At 37.5% G+C, this 21,277-nt stretch overlaps 1 protein-coding gene across 1 annotated transcript; it reads right to left on the bottom strand.

Annotated features, from left to right (window-relative positions):
• Positions 1 to 16,527: 16,527 nt before the first annotated feature.
• On the bottom strand, positions 16,528 to 20,720 carry LOC132131358 (SLAM family member 9-like). Its single transcript, XM_059543381.1, has 4 exons — positions 20,693 to 20,720; positions 17,190 to 17,525; positions 16,752 to 17,051; positions 16,528 to 16,577 (listed from the first exon to the last, which is right to left on the bottom strand). The coding sequence occupies exons 1-4, from the start codon at positions 20,718 to 20,720 to the stop codon at positions 16,528 to 16,530; spliced, it is 714 nt and encodes a 237-aa protein (XP_059399364.1).
• Between the last annotated feature and the right edge of the window lie 557 nt (positions 20,721 to 21,277).

The following is a 21,277-nucleotide window of genomic DNA, read 5'->3' as shown; positions in this document are numbered from 1 at the left end:
CCAAAACTCCCCTGTTCTGCCTCCTCTGTCAGGTCTTTGAGGGCCTTTTTCAGTTTGGAGTCTCTGACTCCAAGGGATTTCTAGAGACGTTGGATGGATGCTCCAGTGAAGCCCCTTCTCCTGACTTCTACCGGGAATGTTAATTCCCTCCACCTGGCTTGTGAGCATACAATGGACAAGTCTGCATACTATTCCCTATTCAGACTCTATTCCTTCTTCCCATGGCACTGTCAGTTCTGCCAAGATGACCAACACAGCAGAAGTGTACCAGAGCATGAGGTCTGGCCAAGGTTGTGGTGATCTCTTGAGGGACCTTCAACTGGGGTTCGAGATTGGCACTCATGTTCCACCACAGCAAACATTGGTCCGACGGCGACATCGTGTGGCCGGCCAAAAATAGTCGGGGTAGGACGGCATAAATCGGTAAAAATATGTAACACAGAACATTTCCTAAAAATGCATTGGCCCTCTTTTCTTTCTTTATCTTCTATTTTATTCTTTATTGCTTTTTTATTGATTCTTTTTATGGTTGATATTATGTGATGTATGTTTATACTTTTGTATGCTTTTGTGTTCTGCATTAATAAAAAATAAATAAAAATAAATCATGACCCTCTGTGAAATCCTTGTGGAATATGCAAAAGCTGTGCTTACACCTTGATTAATATTGCAATAATTAATTAAAGTGCACCAAGTAGTTTTTAAGAGGTTTTAAAGAGGTTGTGAATAGACGTCCACTGACGTCTTTTACACGTCTCGTCATGGTTTGTGAAAAGACGTCCAAGCAAGACTAGCAGGGAAAAAAATATATACAACGTAAATATATTCACTTTATCTTGTTAAAAAAAAATTATAATCACAAAGAGTGGTTAAGTGATTGCAAAGCAATGCTGCAATTTAATCATCATTTCAACCTGTTTTATGTATTTGTGTTATTATTTTTATAGAATCTATGCATATAAAATGTAAAACAGATATATACCCGATCACAATTTCGGTCTGAGTTGTATGTAATTGCCAAAACGGTGGTGCCAAGATGTAGACACAAAGCATACTAATATATTTCGTGTTATTACAAAATCCCGTGATAGGATAGATTATCTCGCGAGATCTCGCTTTTTTCCGGAAGTTCCGGAGCAGGCAACCATGAGGAGAGGACTCGAAGAGGACTCTTGGAGGGAGATGTATCGATTTATATTATATAAAATCTACTGTTGGGTAAGTACATTTTGTATTTGTGACACAAAGTATGCCTAAAATTAGCTAACGTTAGAAGGCTAAAAGTTACTTATATTTATGTATTTTTTATTGGTACGCTTTAATTAATTATTCAGGGGACATCACATCCCACCTGTCTTATCAGAAATGTCCTGTTCTCTTTCTCACAGTTACACACCCAGTTAAGAGTGTTTCTCAACGGCAACACATTAAAACACAACATCTTTTATACAATAAAAATACAATCTAATGCATTCTGATTACCTTTTTTATAATGTTTCATTCATGATTCATTCATCTTGGTCCAAGGGTTTTTTTTAGCTGTAGACCATAAAGATATTTTGAAAATAAGTGCATGTCATTTATCTCAAATTTTTTATTTAATCTTTTTTAAAAAGAAATGTATTCTCTTCCCTCAGATGCTGTGAAGAGATAGAGTCTCTGAGACTGATGCAGCGATGGCAGAACACATGAAGCTCGCTCCAGGAAGAGATGAGGGTGGAGGTTACAAGAAATGAGCCAAACAACTGTAGTGTGTTTAAGCGATAGTTCACCCAAAAATGAAAATAGTCATAATTTTCTCAACCTCATGTTACGATCATAATCATTTTTCCTACAATGGCAGTTAATGGATTGAGATCTGCCTGGTTACAAATATTCTTCCAAATATCTTTGTGTTTATAAGACAACGGTGAAAGTCAATGACAAGATTAATAAAGACATGATAAAAAGAAACCATCTTTTAACATTCCAGTAGAAAACACGTGAACACATTCTCAGAAATGTAATATTTGAATTCATGTCGGTTCTATATAGTTTAACATCATTTACGCTACTTTGATTTTATAAATAGCAATGATTTCAAACATATTTTATGATGAGGGTTTTATGTTTTATGATTTTCTTGTCACATGACAACAATGGCTCCTGCAAGGTGTATATGCCACATGTTCGAATATTAATAATATTCTTAATATTATATGATTAAAGTATTTAAAAATAAATGCAATTAATATTGATTTATATTATTATATATTTAAAACATTAATTAACAAACACTGCGAAAATATAAATTTTTGACAATAATAATGGACTTGAATCTAGAGTATTTCAGCACTTTTTATTCAGTGATGACCCTCATTAAATCATATTTCTGATGAAAATTGTAGGCCTGTAAACTTATTTCAGAAATCCAAAATGGATACAAAGATTACATTGAAAACACAAGACTTTTATCATCTTGAAGATTCGTTATTGTCCCAGTAAAGCAAACGTGAAAACAATATCGTCAGAACATAGAATGGTATACAGGTTTGAAACATGAGGATGAGTAAATGACAGAATTTTTCCTTTATATAATAATTCAGTATTTTGTAATTGGTATTTTAGTTTGGTTAATAGATGCTAAACTGTTCAAAAACAATAAAATGTGCTAAATCAGAACATGCTTCTTTTTGAATATATCCTCAAATAATGTGTTATTATTTGTGATATGCACTTGATGATTAAGATGTTTTATGGACGTTCAAGTCTGACTGGACCGATCTAGAACTTTTGTCAAGATGTGTTAAACCTCAAGACATAATTGATTGCCTTTCACGATGTTACACAGTGGGTGTGTGATTATTTTATATGCTGGCTTATATGTACATACACTTAAACTATGCAGCAACGCATTTAAACATCCCGAAGACGACGACGTCAAGAAATCGGCGCATTTGGACGTACAGAAGACGTCAAAGACGTCGGTTCAACTTTCATTTTGGAACTATTTTTCAACCATGACGGGACATGTCAGACGGACGTCTTTTCAACGGTCAAAAGACGTCCGAATGTTTGCTGGGTACGAACTCCCGAACTGATTCAAATGATTCGCAATCCCCAAACTGACTCAAATGATTCGCGAACCCGCTTTGAACTCCCGAACTGACTCAAATGATTCGCGAACCCGCTACGAACATCCGAACTGATTCAAATGATTCGCTAACCCGCTCCGAACTGACTCAAATGATTCGCGATCCCGCTCCGAACTCCCGAACTGACTCAAATGATTCGCGATCCCCAAACTGAACCAATTATTCGAGAACCCGCTTTGAACTGCCGAACTGACTAAAATGATTCGCGAACCCGCTACGAACTCTCGAACTGATTCAAATGATCCGCGAAGCCGCTCCGAACTCCCAAACTGACTCAAATGCGATCCCCAATCTGACTCAAATGATTCGCAAACCACGAACTGACTCAAATGATTCGCGAACCCACTCCAAACTTCCAAACTTACTCAAATGATTCGCGAACCAGCTCCAAACTCCCGAACTGACTCAAATGATTCGCGAACCCGCTTTGAACTCCCGAACTGACTCAAATTATTTGCGATCCCTCAAAGGGTGTGTGTGTGTTTGTGTGTGATTTATTGTGGAATAGATTATAAGGGGACTATATGCACATGTCAGTGTATGGGATGTTCACTGGTCTCCACCCTCACAGCTTTAAGGATGAATTAGACAAAATGAAGCTGAGGTTTTCATTTAAACAATGAGACATAATTTAAACAATCACACCATCTGCGTCACACACCCCTAAAATCGTTTCAAAACCTCTCAGATGAGACTGACACAATACACTAAATACAATATCAGCTACACTGATTCACATGGCATTCTTTAACATGTTTTTCACATTGTAGAATAATGATAAATAAAAAAGTAGTAAAAATATAAAATTAGAGCTGAAACAACGAATCGATTTAATCGATTAAAATCGATTATTAAAATAGTTGTCAACTAATTTAGTCATCGATTCGTTGCTAAATAATTTATTTGCCGTAAGCGGCTTATTTCGTGCATATTTCAGATCTGCGGTGACCAAAGTGTGGCAGTAATGAGCCACCGGAGGATTTACTCAGCCAGTACAACAGGAGAAGTAGCGAATAGCCAATAGCTGGCCTCGTTTTATGTCACGTGCTTCCCGAACGGCGTCTCTGCAGCATTCAGCAGGATGTGGGAGTACTTTATTTTGAGCCTTCAAAAAAGAAGATTAACCTGTAAACTCTGCACTACTGAACTGTTTAAGGGACCGTTCACATATCGCGTCTTTTGCGCGCTCATGTTCGTTATTTCCAATGTAGGCGCGCAGTATGCGCGCTCATAATGGAAGCGACGCGGTCGCGACGCACCCGTTTTTCCAGGCGCGTGCACACCGCATCGAGTTAAAAACATTTCAACTTTTCAGAATGCAGCAAGCGCACCGCGGGTCATGTGACAAGAACTAACCAATCAGCTTCATCCTTTCCCGTAACAACGTTAAAAGCTCAGCCAAGATGAAGGAACAGCTGATCATAGCTGTATATGGATTCCCATTTTGAAATAAATTTAGTAGCAGAGCTACTGCAAGCGATTTTTAGAGCTGCAAATCCATTTATCCATTATTATTCCGCGTCTTCAAGGAGAGAGCACGTCATGGTTGCTTAGCAAAGGCAGACGCCTCAGGGGCGCTTCTGCACGAGCGCTTTGGAAAGGAGGAGAAAGCGGTGCGCACAGTCTATGGGTGCGCCTAGCGTTTTAGGCGCGATATGTGAACCTAAGCCTTTTATTTGTGCAGATTCTCCAGTACAATGTTGTTTGCAAATGTTTAGTTGTAAAAGCTGATAACATTGCTTTTTAACAGTTAACATTTAAAGCTTTACAAACATGTTCTGTGATCAGTTTGTCGTTTACCAGTTCATAATTCAGTCGTGCAGCCTAATTATGACTGAAAGAGAGAGGTAAATGTTTAAAGATATTTGAAATGCACTTTTTTTTTCTAAGTATTCACTGCTCTTTTTCACACAGCAGGTTTTTTGTGTGTCCGTTTTTTTCTGGACAACCTTCTGATGGATTTTACTTTAAATATTGAGTTCCATTCAGGTTTCATGCCATTGGCACTTTATTCGAAGGATTGTTTACAATTTCACAGCATAAGCTATAAAGCTGTTTCCCTGTAAATAATAAAATACAACGCACTGCAATCTTATTCTGTTTTATCCTTATTCTTCGTGAAAATATGTTCTGAAAGATTCCTTAATAAGCTTTGTTCGGGATGTTAAACTACTTTAGGAGCTCTAAGGACTGCCATGGTGAAAACATTATTTGAAATCTCCTTGTGAAATTTGATAGAGTATGGGTCAGTGTTTTGATTGCAGAAGAGTTTGACAAGGGATCACTAAAACATAATAAAACAACTCCAGGTATATTTGTGATGAGGATATGACAATGCAAAATTATAAAAATCTCTTAAAAATCTATGCTGAATGATAAAGACCCTTTATTAATACTTTACTTTGGGGGGAAAATGGAAAAAACTAAAATATAAGTACATAAACCGATTAATCGATTAATCGTAAAAATAATCGACAGATTAATCGATTATCAAAATAATCGTTAGTTGCAGCCCTATATAAAATAACACCTTTAATCTAATTTATCATTATATGATCAGATCTACACAACGTATGTCAGAGAGAATCTGTCAGTTTGGATCTCCTTAAAGCAGCCAAAGCATGTCTAAACTGAGCCAACAAGCTTTCATTGAGACATCTACTTGTAGACCAGGGCCCGGTTCCCCAAAAAGTTCTTATCGCTAAGTAGTTCTTAACCTATTCCTTAACCTCTCCCTTAACGTAATGACACGATTCCCAACACGTTCGTACGCTAAGTATATCTTCTGTAAGTCACACTTTTGTAAGGTTGGTCTGGACCATTCGTAAGCTCTCTCTTAGCGTTGTTTGAGCTCAAGACGCTAGTCACCTCCACTGTGCAGCAGTCTTTAGAAATCAGCGCAGCGCAGTACAAGTCAAACTATGGTATGTTGACAATGTTGTGGCTCAACAATGATTTTATGTTATGGACATTTTAAGACTAATAATAAAATATGTTCGCAATGGATACAGGCCTATTTATGAAATTGACTTTATGTGGTATCAGAACTAATATGGTGGTAATTAGCCTAGGCTATTTTGTAATGTAATTAAAGCAATTAATTAATTAATGTAAATTGGCAATCACTTTTGGTAATTCAAATCTATCAAACAATTTGGCTCTAAATGGCTAAGACCTATAAATGGGTAAGCATGGTGGTGTCCAGTAAGCGACCAACTATGGCAGTGATCCAACGTGTCCTTAATTGAATCAAAGCCGGCACTGGACGCGGAGCCGTTTAGTCCATGTCAAAAAAAAAATTCCGGAAAAACTTAAGCCCTTTTGACATTTTGCCTGACGTGGCTATATTTAAAAAAAATTTGCCTCCCAATACAGCTTATTATGGAGCTGATGGACCTTCTCAGACCTGCACTTGCCAGGCAAACGCGGCAAAATTTTGCTTTAAGCCCCAAAGTTTTTTTTTTTTGCTACACAGAGCTTCATCGAGGTCGTGGGAGAGGGCTACGGTGTAATCAAGAACTTGGTGTGGAGGTGCATCCACACTGTCACCAACGCCCTTCTGCGCCATGCCGGGAATTACATCCTGGTGGATGGCACACTCATCACTATCGCCAATCCATCAGTGATTGATCAGGCGTACATATCGCGAAAGGGATACGCGGCCATAAACGTGCAGGTTATAGTGGACCATAGGAGTGTGATCTCCGACTTGGTGGCAAGGTCCAGCAAAACTTCAAGTTCCTCTGACGAAAAGCTTGGTGCCCTTTTTTACGTTGCTTCCCCACCATATTCTGTATCTAACTCTCTCTGTTCACTGTAGATATGTTGCTTTTATTGAAAACATTAACAAATGGCAATCAATACCGCATTAAACAGAAGTAACTGCAGCTGCTTGCCAATCAATTCTGATTGTAAAGTACCTTACCATCAATATAAAAGTGTATTACATCATTTTTAGAAGTCGTTAAACCCATGTCAAGAAACGGCACAAGTGGCACAACGGGATAAGGAGGGTGGATGATTAGCGAGGGATATCCGGTTCGTCTAACCATCACAACATATCGTGTGAACGTATTACTGACCATTTGATAAAGTAATTTATAGTCTATAATTTACTGATAACTTAAACTGTTCTGTCGTTTGTGTCAATAACCAGTCTGTATGGCTGTTATCTACTCTTTTATTAACACATTCTCAACTACATGACCATTCTCTCGAGTCTCTCAACTCTCGCGATCACTATCCTAGAGCCATCCTCTACATTGACCATTTCAAAGGAATTGTCCGATGTATTCTTCAGCAGTACATAGCGAGTATCTCTATACTTAGAGTCCAGCTTGCTATCTTCCATACTCGCCACATATACAACGTCTCCTAACTTAAAGTTGTGTTCTTTGGCTCGTCTTTTCATGTATGCGTACTGCTTCATTTTCTTATTGTAACTTTCATGATGATTTTCAATGTCTTTGTATGCAACTTTGTATGCACGTCTCGTCCAAACATCAGATAAGCTGGTGTCTCACCCGATGCTCTATGTGGTGTGGATTGATAGGCAAGAAGAATCTTTGAGAGATCTTCTCTCCAATTCCTTCCCTCACTTTTAGCTGCTTTGAAGGCTTTCTTCAAGTAACGATGAAATCTTTCTATTTTACCATTACTTTTTGGGTAGTAAGTTGAGGCCTTAATGTGCTTAACTCCACAAGTTCTCAAAAATGCTTCGAAGACTTTATCAACAAACTGCTTCCCGTTGTCAGTAACTACTTCCAAGGGGTACCCAAATCGGGCAAATATTCTCATCATTTCTTTGGAAACAGTCTCAGAAGTAATGTCAGCAATGACTACTGCTTCAGGATATGATGTGTAGTAGTCTATAACAGTGAGTATATACACATTCTGAATAGGACCCACCAAATCAACACCTATCTTTGTCCACGGTCTGGGTGGTAGTTCTAATGGATGCAGTGGTTGATCTTCATGCAAGGGTTGATTCAGAACAAACGCATTACAGTTTTGACCATTCTTTCAACATCCGTGTCCATATTAGGCCAATAGAATTTGCTTCTCAAAAATTGCTTTGTGCGAATGACACCTTGATGTGTCTCGTATGCAATTCTCAAAGCTCGCTGAACCAGCATGGAAGGAAGAACAATCCTCGCAGCAAAAGACCATCATGGGTTGACAACTCATCTGAGAAGCGTTTGTATGGATGTAAGCTTTCAGGAATTGTAGCAGGCCACTGTTCTGTCTCCACTATGGAAATCAGCTGGGTCAAGGTAGTATCTTCCATTGTAGCTCTTTTAAGTTTATCAAGAGTCAAAGCTTGTACATCAATCATATTTACAGACAACACTTTGTCCATATACGTGTCCACGTAACTGTTGTCCTCAGTTTCTGGTAAAGGAAGTCTTGAAAGTGAGTCTGCAACATTGTCTTTACCTGCAATGTGTTCAATCTTGTAGTCATATCGATACAATCTCAGTCCTAGTCTTTGTATTCTAGGAGGCAAAAGCTTTGACTTCTCTGGATTGAGCATATAAATGAGAGGTCGATGATCCATCCGAAGAGTAAATCTGCCTCCCCACAAATATGCTCTGAAGTGTTCCACTGCTCATAAGCATCCTAGGGCTTCCCGCTCTATCTGAGAGTAGCGCCTCTCTGTGGGTGTCAGAGAGCGGCTTGCATATGCTACAGGTTTCTTAGCTCCATCTTCTTGTGTCTGAAGCAAAACTGCTCCAAGTCCGACTGGACTTGCATCACTAATCACAACTGTTGGAGCGCTTATGTTGAAGTATGCTAGGCATGGCTAACTAGTTAATTCTTTTTTCAGTCCTTTAAATTTATTTTCTGCCTCAGATGACCACTGCCACTCTTGACCTTGTCCGGTCAGTTTTCTGAGAGGCTCAGATATATTTGCATAATTGGGAACAAACTTCATCAAAAATCCACAAGTGCCTAAGAATGAACGTAACTGTGCAACATTTTCGGGTCTGGGAGCGTTACAAACTGCTTCAACCTTTAGCGGATCTGGTTTTATTCCTTCTGCTGTGACAACATGACCCAAAGTCCGAAGAAACATTTTTCTTTATTCAAGGTGATTCCTTTTTTTGAATCTTTGAAAAACATTTCTCAGTCTTTGCTCCAGCTCATTTTCATTTTCAGCAAACACGACCACATCATCCATGTAGCACACCACACCTGGCATCCCACATAACATGGAGTCAATGGCTTTCTGGTATGCTTCGGGAAAACTCGACAATCCAAATGGAACCTTTCTAAAACGGTAGCATCCTCTGTGCGTAATGAATGTAGTCATTTGTCTGGATTCAGGTGCCAGATCAACTTGCCAGAAACCCTTACGGGCATCCAGTTTTGCAAACACCTTTGCTCCCTGCATTGCTTGCAGTATACTGTCTATTGTGGGTACTGGGTGTCTTTCTCTTATTACTGCTTTGTTCACTTCTCTCAGATCTACACAAAGTCTCACTTCTTTAGTGTCTTTTTTTGGAATTAGAAGAATGTTTGACACCCATTCAGATGCTTCAGGCACTTCCTCTATGATGCCATCTTCAAGCATTTTGTCCAACTCTTGATTCACAGCCTCTACCATCAGGTAGGGCACTCTCCTTAAAGCTTGAGCTACAGAAGGGACTTTTTCATTCACTGATATTTTATGGCTGTAACCTTTGATTTGCCCCAGTCCTTTAAATAAAGATTGATATTCAGCCTCTAGTTTCAAAAATCTTTCTGCCGAATTTTTAATTGCAGCGACCTGGTCTGTGGTATTCAGATTCTTTAAGTCAAAGCATGACCGTCTTCCTAACAGTGGCTCAACACTTCCTTTGATTACAAAAATGTCATCTTTCGTTACATTATCCTTCTATTGGAAATTTGCTTCAAAAATCCCACACAGTGGAGAGGGTGCGTCTGTGCATAGGCGAATAATTTTCTCTTTGTTTGTTTCAGTTCAACTTTTTGTGCAAACAATCTATGGTACAGTTCTTTTCCGATGAAATTTCTTCCACTTCCTGTATCTACGACCATCTTTAGCCTCTGTCCATTAACTTTTATGGTCTCTTTTCCTTCTGGATCAATTGAATACACAAGTTCATCTGAATCAGAATTGTTATTTACAGTTCTCACTGGTTTGTCTTTAAGATCTGACTTGTCTTTGGTCTTGTATTTTTCATTTTTTTAATACTCTTGTGAGTTGTTTTTCTTTCTGCAAACACACGCATAATGACCGGTTTTTTTGCAGTACAGGCAAGTTTCTGATTTTGCTCCACAGTCATCTGCTTTATGTGTTGTCAGTCCACATATGTTCACAACGTGACTGTCTTTTTTTCTTTGATATTGTTTTCTGAAAGCACTTTAGACTCTGCTTGGGCTGATTCAAAAATTCTAGCAACAGTTAATGCTCTTTCCAACGTAAGCCCTTCTTCCTGCAAGAGTTTATCTCTTAATCGTCTATGTGCACATTTCTCTATGAGTTGATCTCGTATCATATCACGTTCTAAAGCTCCAAACTCACAAGGTTTGGCCAGTTCCCTCAACGCGTTCACAAATGTGTCAATCGTTTCATCTTGTAGTTGAGATCTTTGTCTGAATTTGTGTCTTTCCAGCACAACATTTTCCGTGGTGTAAAATAAGCATCCAGTGCATTTACAGTCTCTGTATATGAATCTTTGGGACCCGGGAGATTCGCGAAAATCCCCTAAACTGGAGCACCAATGCAATGCAAAAATGTAGCCCGTCTTACAGCATCGGCAGCATTGATAGTTCCACTGGCCAACTCAAAGAAACTGCAAGAGTCTTTCCATGTTTTGTATTCTGCATACAAATTCAAAATCTGAGTTTCAATGGAATAGGCGGTTATAACTGAGCTTGTGTGACATGTATCGTTGGTGCTCGTGCTACGGCCTCTTCGCCCTCCATGCCAGCTCTGTCAGTCCTTCAGATCTAGATGTCTTTTCCAGCGACAATTGAACGGCAATACTGATCGTTCTTTATGTATTTATCCTCGTCGCCATTTTATTCTCTGTCGTTTGTCTCAATAACCAGTCTGTATGGCTGTTATCTACTTTTTTATTAACACATTCTCAATTACATGACCATTCTCTCGAGTCTCTCAACTCTCGCGATCACACCCCCCTCTGTTCTCGCGATATCACTATACTACATAAACTATGTTAAAATAAATGTTACTGGAATAATTTGAGGAATGTTTCATTTGCATAGAACGTGTTGTCTTTCTTAACGCTGTAATGCACCTTCGCGTAAAGTGAAAAATAGATTCTTGAGCAATCGATGACAACTAATTCAGCACCTTCTCTAGGGACAGCGCCTTTGTAACGTCGAATGTACACTCTTAGAAAAAAGGGTTCATTGGGGTTCTATATAGAACCATAGGGTTCTTTACTCAACTCCAAAGAACATTTATGCTAAAAAGGTTCTATAATGACAAGAAAGAACCCTTTTGGCACAAAGGTTCTTTAAACTATTATTCATTCATATATTACATTATTCTGCAACATTTCGTATTTGTAATTAAATTATTGTTTGTAGTAACTTACCCAACAAACATGAGATGTCTATACGACGTGCAAATCCGGTTCATATCTGGACGTCGAACTACGACGTCTCTTGGACGTCGATATGAGGTTCAAAATTTGACCGTTGGGCTAAGGATTTTTTTTGGACGTCTGTAGAATGTGCAGAACAGGTTCAGGAAATCGACATAAGTTTTTTTTTATACATATAAACACAAAGCAATCCTTTGATTTCTGATTTAAATATCACATGTAGCCTATACTCTATACTATACTATACTATACTATAATACTATACTATAATACTACGTTGTATAATTAAAGTACCATAATGTGACCATATAGTCTTACATAGATTTATTTATTTGAGTGGTATTTTTCACTGGAGCATTGACAGAAACCGCAGTTTATATATGTATTAGATCTATAAATTAAATATAGTTCATTAAAGTTAAATAGATTAAAATATATTAACGTTTAATATATTTAAATAGATAATTAAATTGAAATAGTATTATATCATATTAAAAAATAAATATTTAACACAGAGATTTAAATGAAATGAAATACAGTCAGGGGCGGACTGGCCATCAGGAGTACCGGGACATTTCCCGGTGGCCTGAAGGTCATTCTGGCCTGCTGGCTGCCGCTATGCAGTCGATCAAGCTGACTATAGGCTGGTATGCAACTGCGAATTAATTGACGGTCTTATGAATGTACGAATCAGGCGATTGCGGAGTGAAAATGGCACCACCACATGACCAAACATCAATATTACATTTTAATCATGCTGATTTTTGGAGAAAAACTGAAATGGCACTCTTCGTGTGATATTGATTAAATACATAAAATGATATAAATATATACATTTTCTAACCCCCATATCTTGAATTTTGTGATCATTCACATGCATTCATAAATGCATTAGAAAACACCGAATAATGCTGTGAAAGAACGCACTCAAAATGCACACGTGCACTAGTATGACTTCATCATGTAACTTTACATTAGCCTAGATGCGTGCACTTTTTAGGCACGATTTATTTCGTTTTTGAATATTCTTGATACTGTTAAAAGGCACATCATTAAAACCAAAAATACAAGTTCACATATCACACTAAACACGCATTGAAAACGTAATTAGAACTAGCTACTAAATTAGTTAAAAATCCATATACAGCTATGATTCGCGAACCCCAAACTGAATCAAATGATTTGCGATCCCGCTACGAACTCCCGAACTGATTCAAATGATTCGCGATCACGCTCCGAAAACCCGAACTGATTCAAATGATTTGCGATCCCCAAACTGACTCAAATGATTCGCGAACCCGCTCCGACCTCCCGAACTGACTCAAATGATTCGCGAACCCGCTACGAACTCCCGAACTGATTCAAATGATTCGCGATCACGCTCCGACAACCCGAACTGATTCAAATGATTTGCGATCCCCAAACTGACTCAAATGATTCGCGAACCCGCTTTGAACTCCCGAACTGACTCAAATGATTCGCGATCCCCAAACTGACTCAAATGATTCGCGAACCCCGAACTGACTCAAATGATTCGCGAACCCGCTCTGAACTCCCGAACTGATTCAAATGATCCGCGAAACCGCTCCGAACTCCCGAACTGATTCAAATGATTCGATATCCCCAAACTGACTCAAATGATTCGCGAACTCCCGAACTGATTCAAATGATCCGCGATCCCCAAACTGACTCAAATGATTTGCGAACTCCCGAACTGATTCAAATGATCCGCGAACCCACTCCGAACTCCCAAACTGACTCAAATGATTTACAAACCCACTCCGAACTCCCAAATTGACTCAAATGATTCGCGAACCCGCTTTGAACTCCTGGACTGACTCAAATGATTCACAAACCCCGAACTGACTCAAATGATTCGCGAACCCGCTTTGAACTCCCAAACTGACTCAAATGAATCACGCTCTAAACTCCCGAACTGAAATGATTCGTGAACCCGCTTTGAACTCCCGAACTGACTCAAATGAATCACGCTCAACTCCCGAACTGACTCAAATGATTCGCGATCCCCAAACTGACTCAAATGATTCGCGAACCTTAATTAATCTTAATTGTGGACTATGTCTATGTGTGCATTTTCTTATCTCTTTGGGTGTTGCACAAATCCTTTGGAAAACTTACGTATGAATGAATTAGTGGAAAATAACATTGGTTATAAGGAAATTCGACTGTAGTTTGAGGCAAGTCTTAGTAAGATAATCATAGAATTACTCATTCAACTGACAAGTGATACGTTTTATAAATGTGTGAATGACATCATTTTCACAGTTCATCATAACTGACAGTTTGACAGTTTGTTAAAAAAGCATCATTCAAGAATGAAATACAGATCTGTGTTATTGAAAAACTGTTCTGCTTTGTTTAACTTTTGTTAGCAAAATAGGACCAAAACCTTCAATAAATATTACTTTATTGTTTCTTGAACAGCTGCATAAAGCTGTTGTACTTCAACAGTTGTATTTTAAGTTGTTTTCTGTAAAGTAGAAGTCAAACTGTGAGTATCATGAGCAGGAATGGAAAAAAAACACACCTTCAACCACACGCTGTTCACACAGACACACTCCTGACGCCTCAGACGCACTCTGGCATCAAACACCAACGTCTAGCAGTAGACATGCTCATGCTAAAACCCGTCTGTACAGAATGAAGCAGGGTTCACTTTGTCTACTTTTGATGAGTAGTATGCATCTATGTTTTTCACTTGGAGATACACACACTTAGATACACACACAAAATTGAAATCTGTCATCAGATACTCACCCTGTCGTTCCAAACCCATAAGACTTTTGTTCATCTCCAGAACACGCATGAAGGTGTTTAATATTCTCATCGGTTTACATTATCCACTGAAAGTCCACGCAAGCAACCTCTTCAAGCTCCAAATATTTCATAAACACATTATGCTTTTATTCACATATAAACTTTGACGCACATGCGCTGAGCAAATCAAATATGCTAAACATAGAAACTTAAACCTGGACACCTGATGTGCAAGAAATAATAAGCATCATTTCTGCGTATCAATAGAACATTAAAAATAAACTAATTTATGTTCCGAAGATGAATTAAAGAATTGTGGGTTTGATAACACGTTGTCTATATGAATTTTTAATGAATGAATGTGGTGATTCTCCCCAATCCCAAAACTCAACAATAGACTGAATACAGAAGTATAAGTGAGAGTGATCACACAGCTGGAGCAGGTACAGTACTTAGAAAATGCTTGATCATCTTCTTATGGCGACAGATGCATACTCTACGTGAGTCTCCTCTTCAATTTTCTGGAAAAAAAAACAAAAAACAAAACACAAAAGCATCACACAAGATATAATAATAACAAAATTATAATAGTGAAAATGTGGCATCCAGAAAATAGTTGCGTTCCTGTTACTGCGAAGGTTACTTGAGGCAGATTGAGATTCTCAGTGGTTTTGCTTCAAGCCCTTTTTTTATTAATAATTAAGTTATTGGAGTTTTAAACTGTAGTTACAAAAATTCTTACAACGAAAGCAAATTCAAGGCCTATATTTCAGTTTCATGGGGGGCGGGGGTGTTTCGGGTGGGAAGCATGGAATCTGTGATCGCGTGGAGTTTCTGACGCTCACGAAAGCGTGAACTGGCTTTCATATGTGCGCTGTTTTTTGGTTTTACTTACACTTTCTAAATGAATTATGTTCTATTATTGGGTTGGGGGGGTGGGGGGACAGTAATTAATTTGGGGAGGCAAGGCACGCTAATTTTATAATGCGACTTAAGGTATTTAGAATTATTAACGGAGCAGATAAATTACTTAATTATTCATGTTATTATTCATAAATTTTATTTGTTTGTCTTGTCAAAACTTTATTTTAATATATAATACAAGTTAGTTGATAACAAGGGTGTAATCAGGGCCGTCCTTAGCTCATGTGGGGCCCGGTGCGAGGTAGGGAGTGGGTTTTTCACAGTTTTTCAAATGTATAAATACCTGCAGATGTGTGACCGTCTTTGAACAGACCTGTGAACCATTTCATTGGCTGTGAAGTAGCATGTGGAATTTCACACTAGAATTTCCAGCCTGTTAGTGCAAGCTATGTGGTCTGTTATGTTGCATTTCGCTGCAAAATGCATATCTTGCTGGAAAATGCAAATCTCATAGCAACATATGACAATACAAACAAATTCTGTTCCACCGACACTGACATACCGTGAACGGGGAAAGAAATTGAAATCAGTTACAGTAATAATCAGATTTAATACCCTATAGCTCGATAGAATTGACATGGAGACTCAACACAGATTGAATGAACTTACCGATTGTGCTTTTCTTTTGTAGAAAGTTGGCTCAGCATAAGTGATCATTTCTTCACAAGTCTCAACTGTTCAAACAACAATAAATGCATTAAACAGTCAATCTTAACTAGATCTGTTTTTTACAAAATATCTGTCATTATCAATGCTCAAATCGAAATAATAATACATTTAATTAAAAAATGCTAAACGTTCTTAGCATAATGCAGTAATTATATTTAGAAATGCACAAAATTAAGTTCAACAAGTAAAACAGGTTAATTAATAGAGATTAACACCAGCAACAGATTGCACATCAGATTGTTCATAAATCAATTGTATTATTGAAATAATGTAGGAATGAATGCGGTCTAGTGCAAAACCCAATAAGCACACATTATTTCAGTCTCTTCTAATAAAAGGAACTAGATGGCATTAACAAAAAAATTATTATTCAAGAATAATAATGATGATTTTGTCTATTAATTGATTAAACTATTTAGAGTGCATTTTTTCATTTGTCTCGTTTAACAGCAGTAGGTAACACTTGCCTTCTCTGTCAGTTTTTCTGTGTTTCCTGCAGAAGCAGAAGATCACGACTGCAGCGACAATCAACAGAGATCCAGCAGAGATCAGCACTGTGTAGAATAAAGATAGACCTTGATCTGTAATTATCAAAATGAGCCGTTTAGTGTTAGTGGATTTTATAAATCAACTCAGTTAATCAACATTAATATAAACGCCATCATACCTGAACATGTGTGACAGAGCTGAGTGATGTCCAGATGTTGAGTCTGGTTGCTGATGGGATTGTTGAGCACACAGCTGTAGCTGTTTTTATCCTGATATTCCACCTCCAGAGGTAGAGAGAGACTGATGCTGAGATCAGACACACTGATGCTGGACAATAAACTGTTTTCTTTGTACCAGGAGAGAGTCACATGACCCACATTCACCACTGAACACACCAATGAACAATTCTGCTCTGAGGATGAGGAGGATGAAGAACATTGTGAAGAGTTACTGCTGATGACAGGAACAGATAACTGAGCTATAAAACATAAGAGAATAAAAAGAATCTGAATGAATCTAATCAACAATCGTATTTTCACTTTAATGTGTTGAATGAATGTTTAGTGTAATTATTTAATAAATCAAAAACATGCAAAGGGCAAGGATCTCTTCTTACTATAGACGGAAACACTCAATGTTTTTTTTGATGATCTTGCTCCACTTATCTGTAGTTGATAATCTCCAGTGTGTTCAGTTGTGATGTTTGTGATGGTCAGAGATCCAGTTTGATCGTCCAGCTTCAGTCTGTCTCTGAATCTCTCATCAGTATCAGGATATATGGGGGAGCTTTGTTTTTTTTTTTTTATTCTAGCTATGAGAGACGTTTCAGTTCCAAAAGTCCACAGTATGTCCTCGTTTTCATGTATTTCAGTAACATCAGTGTTTAGAGTAACAGAATCTCCCTCCGTCACTGACACTGACTGTGTTTCATTAGTTTCAGCACCAAACACACCTGAAGAAGATGAACACGGACAAATTAAAGCTGCTTTTGCTTTATAAAGCCTGAAATCGGCTGTATTTTGTATTGTTTAAATTTAAAATGAATACAGCTGAAAATATTTAATATATTTTAAACTCGTGCTCTGCAGTAAATCTAGTGTGTGAAATTGCTTATATTTAAAGAATAATACATGATTATAATTACGGCTTTAATTTATTCTCGAAGACAGATCATTAGACACAACACGCTCCCTGCATCTGATTGCCTTAATTCGCATGGGGTTTCCACAAACTTTACCCAGTGAATTTTCATGACTTCTGCATGTTTATTGCTGAAGTGTCTTTAAAATATTTATTAGATATTACCGTAGAGGATTTGCATTTATTATCCTTGACATTAATATGTAATTACAAAAGACGCATGAGATTTGAAAGCGGCTTAACGGAAGTTGGGGATTTACAATAACAACAGAAGGCTTGGAAATATGAAATTAAAATGATGTTACCTCAGCAGATGAAAATAATCTAATCTGAATTTTAGCAGTTGTTTCATTTCCATTAAATGGAAATTAAGCTATATTATAATATATATATATAATATATATATTATTATATATTATATATATAAATATATAAAAATATATATAAAACTTGTATAACTTACCGATCAGGTGCAACCAGCAAAAACAAAACAAAAATATATGAAACATTTTGTTTAACTTGTTTAAGTATGATCTAATAAGACCATCTACTGAAAAACTCTCAACCTGTTCATTTGGTTTGTAAATCCTCCCACAACAGCATCGGCCCACCTATTTTACATGCACATGCTCTCTCAACATGGTTTTAGGGTGTGGGGGTGGTGTATACTGTATATATTGCATGCATTATTATTATTGTTTTTGGAAGTACAGTCACATGCACAGTCATGGCAAAATGGAGCTCTGGTTTTAAAATGGTTGTATATATATATTTATAGTTTTATTGTATGAAAAAACAAAGCACAGTTAAAACCATCTGCCATCTTACAATATCTGTTTTACTGACTTTCATCTTCTCAGTCAAACTGAAACCTGCTGTGGTTGATTTCTTTTTTTTTTTTTTTTTTTCCACAAATGTTTAATCTTTTGGGTTGGCAAATGTTTTGTAGGTGAGGGTGGACACTGACTGCATAAATGTTTGTAGGTGAAGAGTGACTCACAAACCATGTCTCAAATCATCTCTCAGCCCCCACTGTTTTTGTCTTGATACGGCTTCAAGACCCTGGAGACTCCCATCCATTATGAAGAGTCATGTGCTCAGGTTCACCACATGAAAAACATATATATATAGGTCTTCACTGTCTTTCGAAGATTTTCTTTTTGAACCATTCTGTTGAGGTCACGACATGCTGAAACTGCTGCACTGCTTGGTTCTTCCTGATGGTTTGCAATCTTTTGTATGGCTTTGTGCAACTTTTCTATTGTCGACATATATGAAGATTGTTTGGCACTGTGGTCATTTAGCATTGGTGTCTCTTCTTCTTCAGACCAGGGTGAAAATTGTGCGTATGTGCATCTCCACCCTGTCTCCTCCCCAAAATGGCCATATATTATGTGAAATGAGTGTACCAGTCGGTGGCAAAAGACTTGAGAAGATGATGAGTTGTTTCGCTATGAGAAGTTAAGAGATGACTTTAGATGAGTAATAGAGAAATGGAAGCTTTAGGGTAAGTTCTACAAGAAAGACTTAATGCTACGTCAAGAATTACAATTAGATCTAACATAACATAATATTAAACATAGACTATAGTTCAAACATGACAACAAACATGGGATTTTTTGTTAACATCATGCTAGCAACACAGTAATCATGTTAGCATCTTGCTAAAAAACATGCTAATAACATGCTAATCATGTTAGTATGACATTGGCAAAATGCTAATTGTGTTTGTTACTCGACACAAGAAATATATAAGCTCTTTTCTCACCTTTCCTTTTGTTTGCAGAAACTGACAGTGACGTTCCCCTCCATCCTATTGTCCATGCAGGGGGTAGGCTCCGCCCCTGCCTTAGTCTTGACAGTAATAGCTGAATCTTCAACCAGATTCAAGCTGCAGATGGGGCCTACGCCAAAGAATTCTGTTTTTTATTCTGTTTGCATCAATCTAATAGGTCTTTGCATTCAAATGATCAATTACATCAGATGGTTCCTCGATCTCGTTTAAAATGCAAAGCTGCTCCAAGGCTTTGGAATGACCTTCCTCTCTCTGTAAAATCTTCTCCTACACTTCCTGTATTTTAGAGTGCGCTTAAAACTCATTTGTTTTCATTAGCATTTAAAAATGTTTTCTAATTTGTTCTTTGTTGTTGTTGTGGTATGTATATAATGTTTTATGCTTGATTTTATTCATATGTTTTTATTTAGTCTTCCTGTACAGCATTTTGGTTTCCACATAGTGTTCTTAAAAGTGCTTTAGAAATAAATATAGTTGAAGTAGTTGAAGTTGAGACTATCAAAATAAATGTCCCTTGGAGAAAAACGCCTCTATTACACTTGTGTCAGCTGACACTCAGCTGATCCATTTCTACCTATAGGTTTATGATCCCAGCGCTGCTAGTGCTGCTTTCATTAGGTGTGTTCAACTTCATGCGGAGCTGCAGCAGTGACTTACAGCAGTGAATGCCAGTTAGAAATGTTGTCTGACTCGAGACAGCACTGGAAGAATGTCTGAGAGTGTTTCGAGAGCATTCAGCTGAGTTTGTGCAGCTTGTCCAGAACATCTGTGACTGGCTCAATTGGCCAAACAAGCTTTGCATTTATTCTGACGCCTTTAGTTCAACTAATGCTCAAAAATCTGTGCTTCTGTAACAGTAAAAGCCTTTTTACTGTAGTTGCAATGCTACATTGAGTCACGTTTATCAAAACCACTGATAAAAGTATACTTTATTGGCGTTTAAATAGTATAGGCTTGTTTTGAACTTGATTCTTGAACAGATGGCGCTGTTTTAAGCAGTACATGAATGCTGCTTCATGAAAACATTTCTAAAACATCTATGTATTTGGCAAATACTGCATTTAATTAATTTCATCTATGCGAAAAGTGTCCAACTTCATGTATCTTCTTTCAACTCTGCCCCTGACTGCATAAAGCAACTCTTGCTGATTGGTCAGTGCAGTGCCTCATGAAGTTGAACACACCTATTTTGTTGCTCAGGTCCTCCTCCATCACCAGCTCCTCCTTTCATCCTCAGTCAGGACTCTTCACATTCAAGCTGTCATTATCTGGATATAAGTCATTACATTTGAGACTGTCCATGATATCTTGTAATATGTTGTTATGATGATTTTATCCAACCAAATCTTCATAGGTTGGCAGGGAGTTCTTATATGTAATGATCAATGTTGGAACCTATGTATATAAATGGGCTTTATGATAAGCAGTTGTAAAATACATCTTTGAGACATGTAGATTTGTCTGATGAGTGATTGAGTAAATCAATGATTCATCTGTATCTCTCACTAGCACAATCATCAGAACTGCTGTAAGAACTTAAGTTTTAATGTCACAGGTGATAATAACTGAATTGTTAAATGCATTTTCCATTGAGGTATATTTTAAAATACAGTTTAGGTTGAGCTTTTAGCTCTGCATTATAATCACAATGTGTTTATTGTTATAGCAGTGACTCAGCATGACTTTTAGTTTCAGTTTCTGTTTCAGGGACTTTTAGTTTGTATTTCATTTTTTTCCCCCATTCATTCATTTAATTCTTGTTTTCTTTT

The sequence above is a fragment of the Carassius carassius genome, chromosome 48 (genome assembly GCF_963082965.1).
Source record: "Carassius carassius chromosome 48, fCarCar2.1, whole genome shotgun sequence".
NCBI classification, from domain to species: domain Eukaryota; kingdom Metazoa; phylum Chordata; class Actinopteri; order Cypriniformes; family Cyprinidae; genus Carassius; species Carassius carassius.
This window is presented reverse-complemented; position numbering and strand designations above follow the sequence as displayed.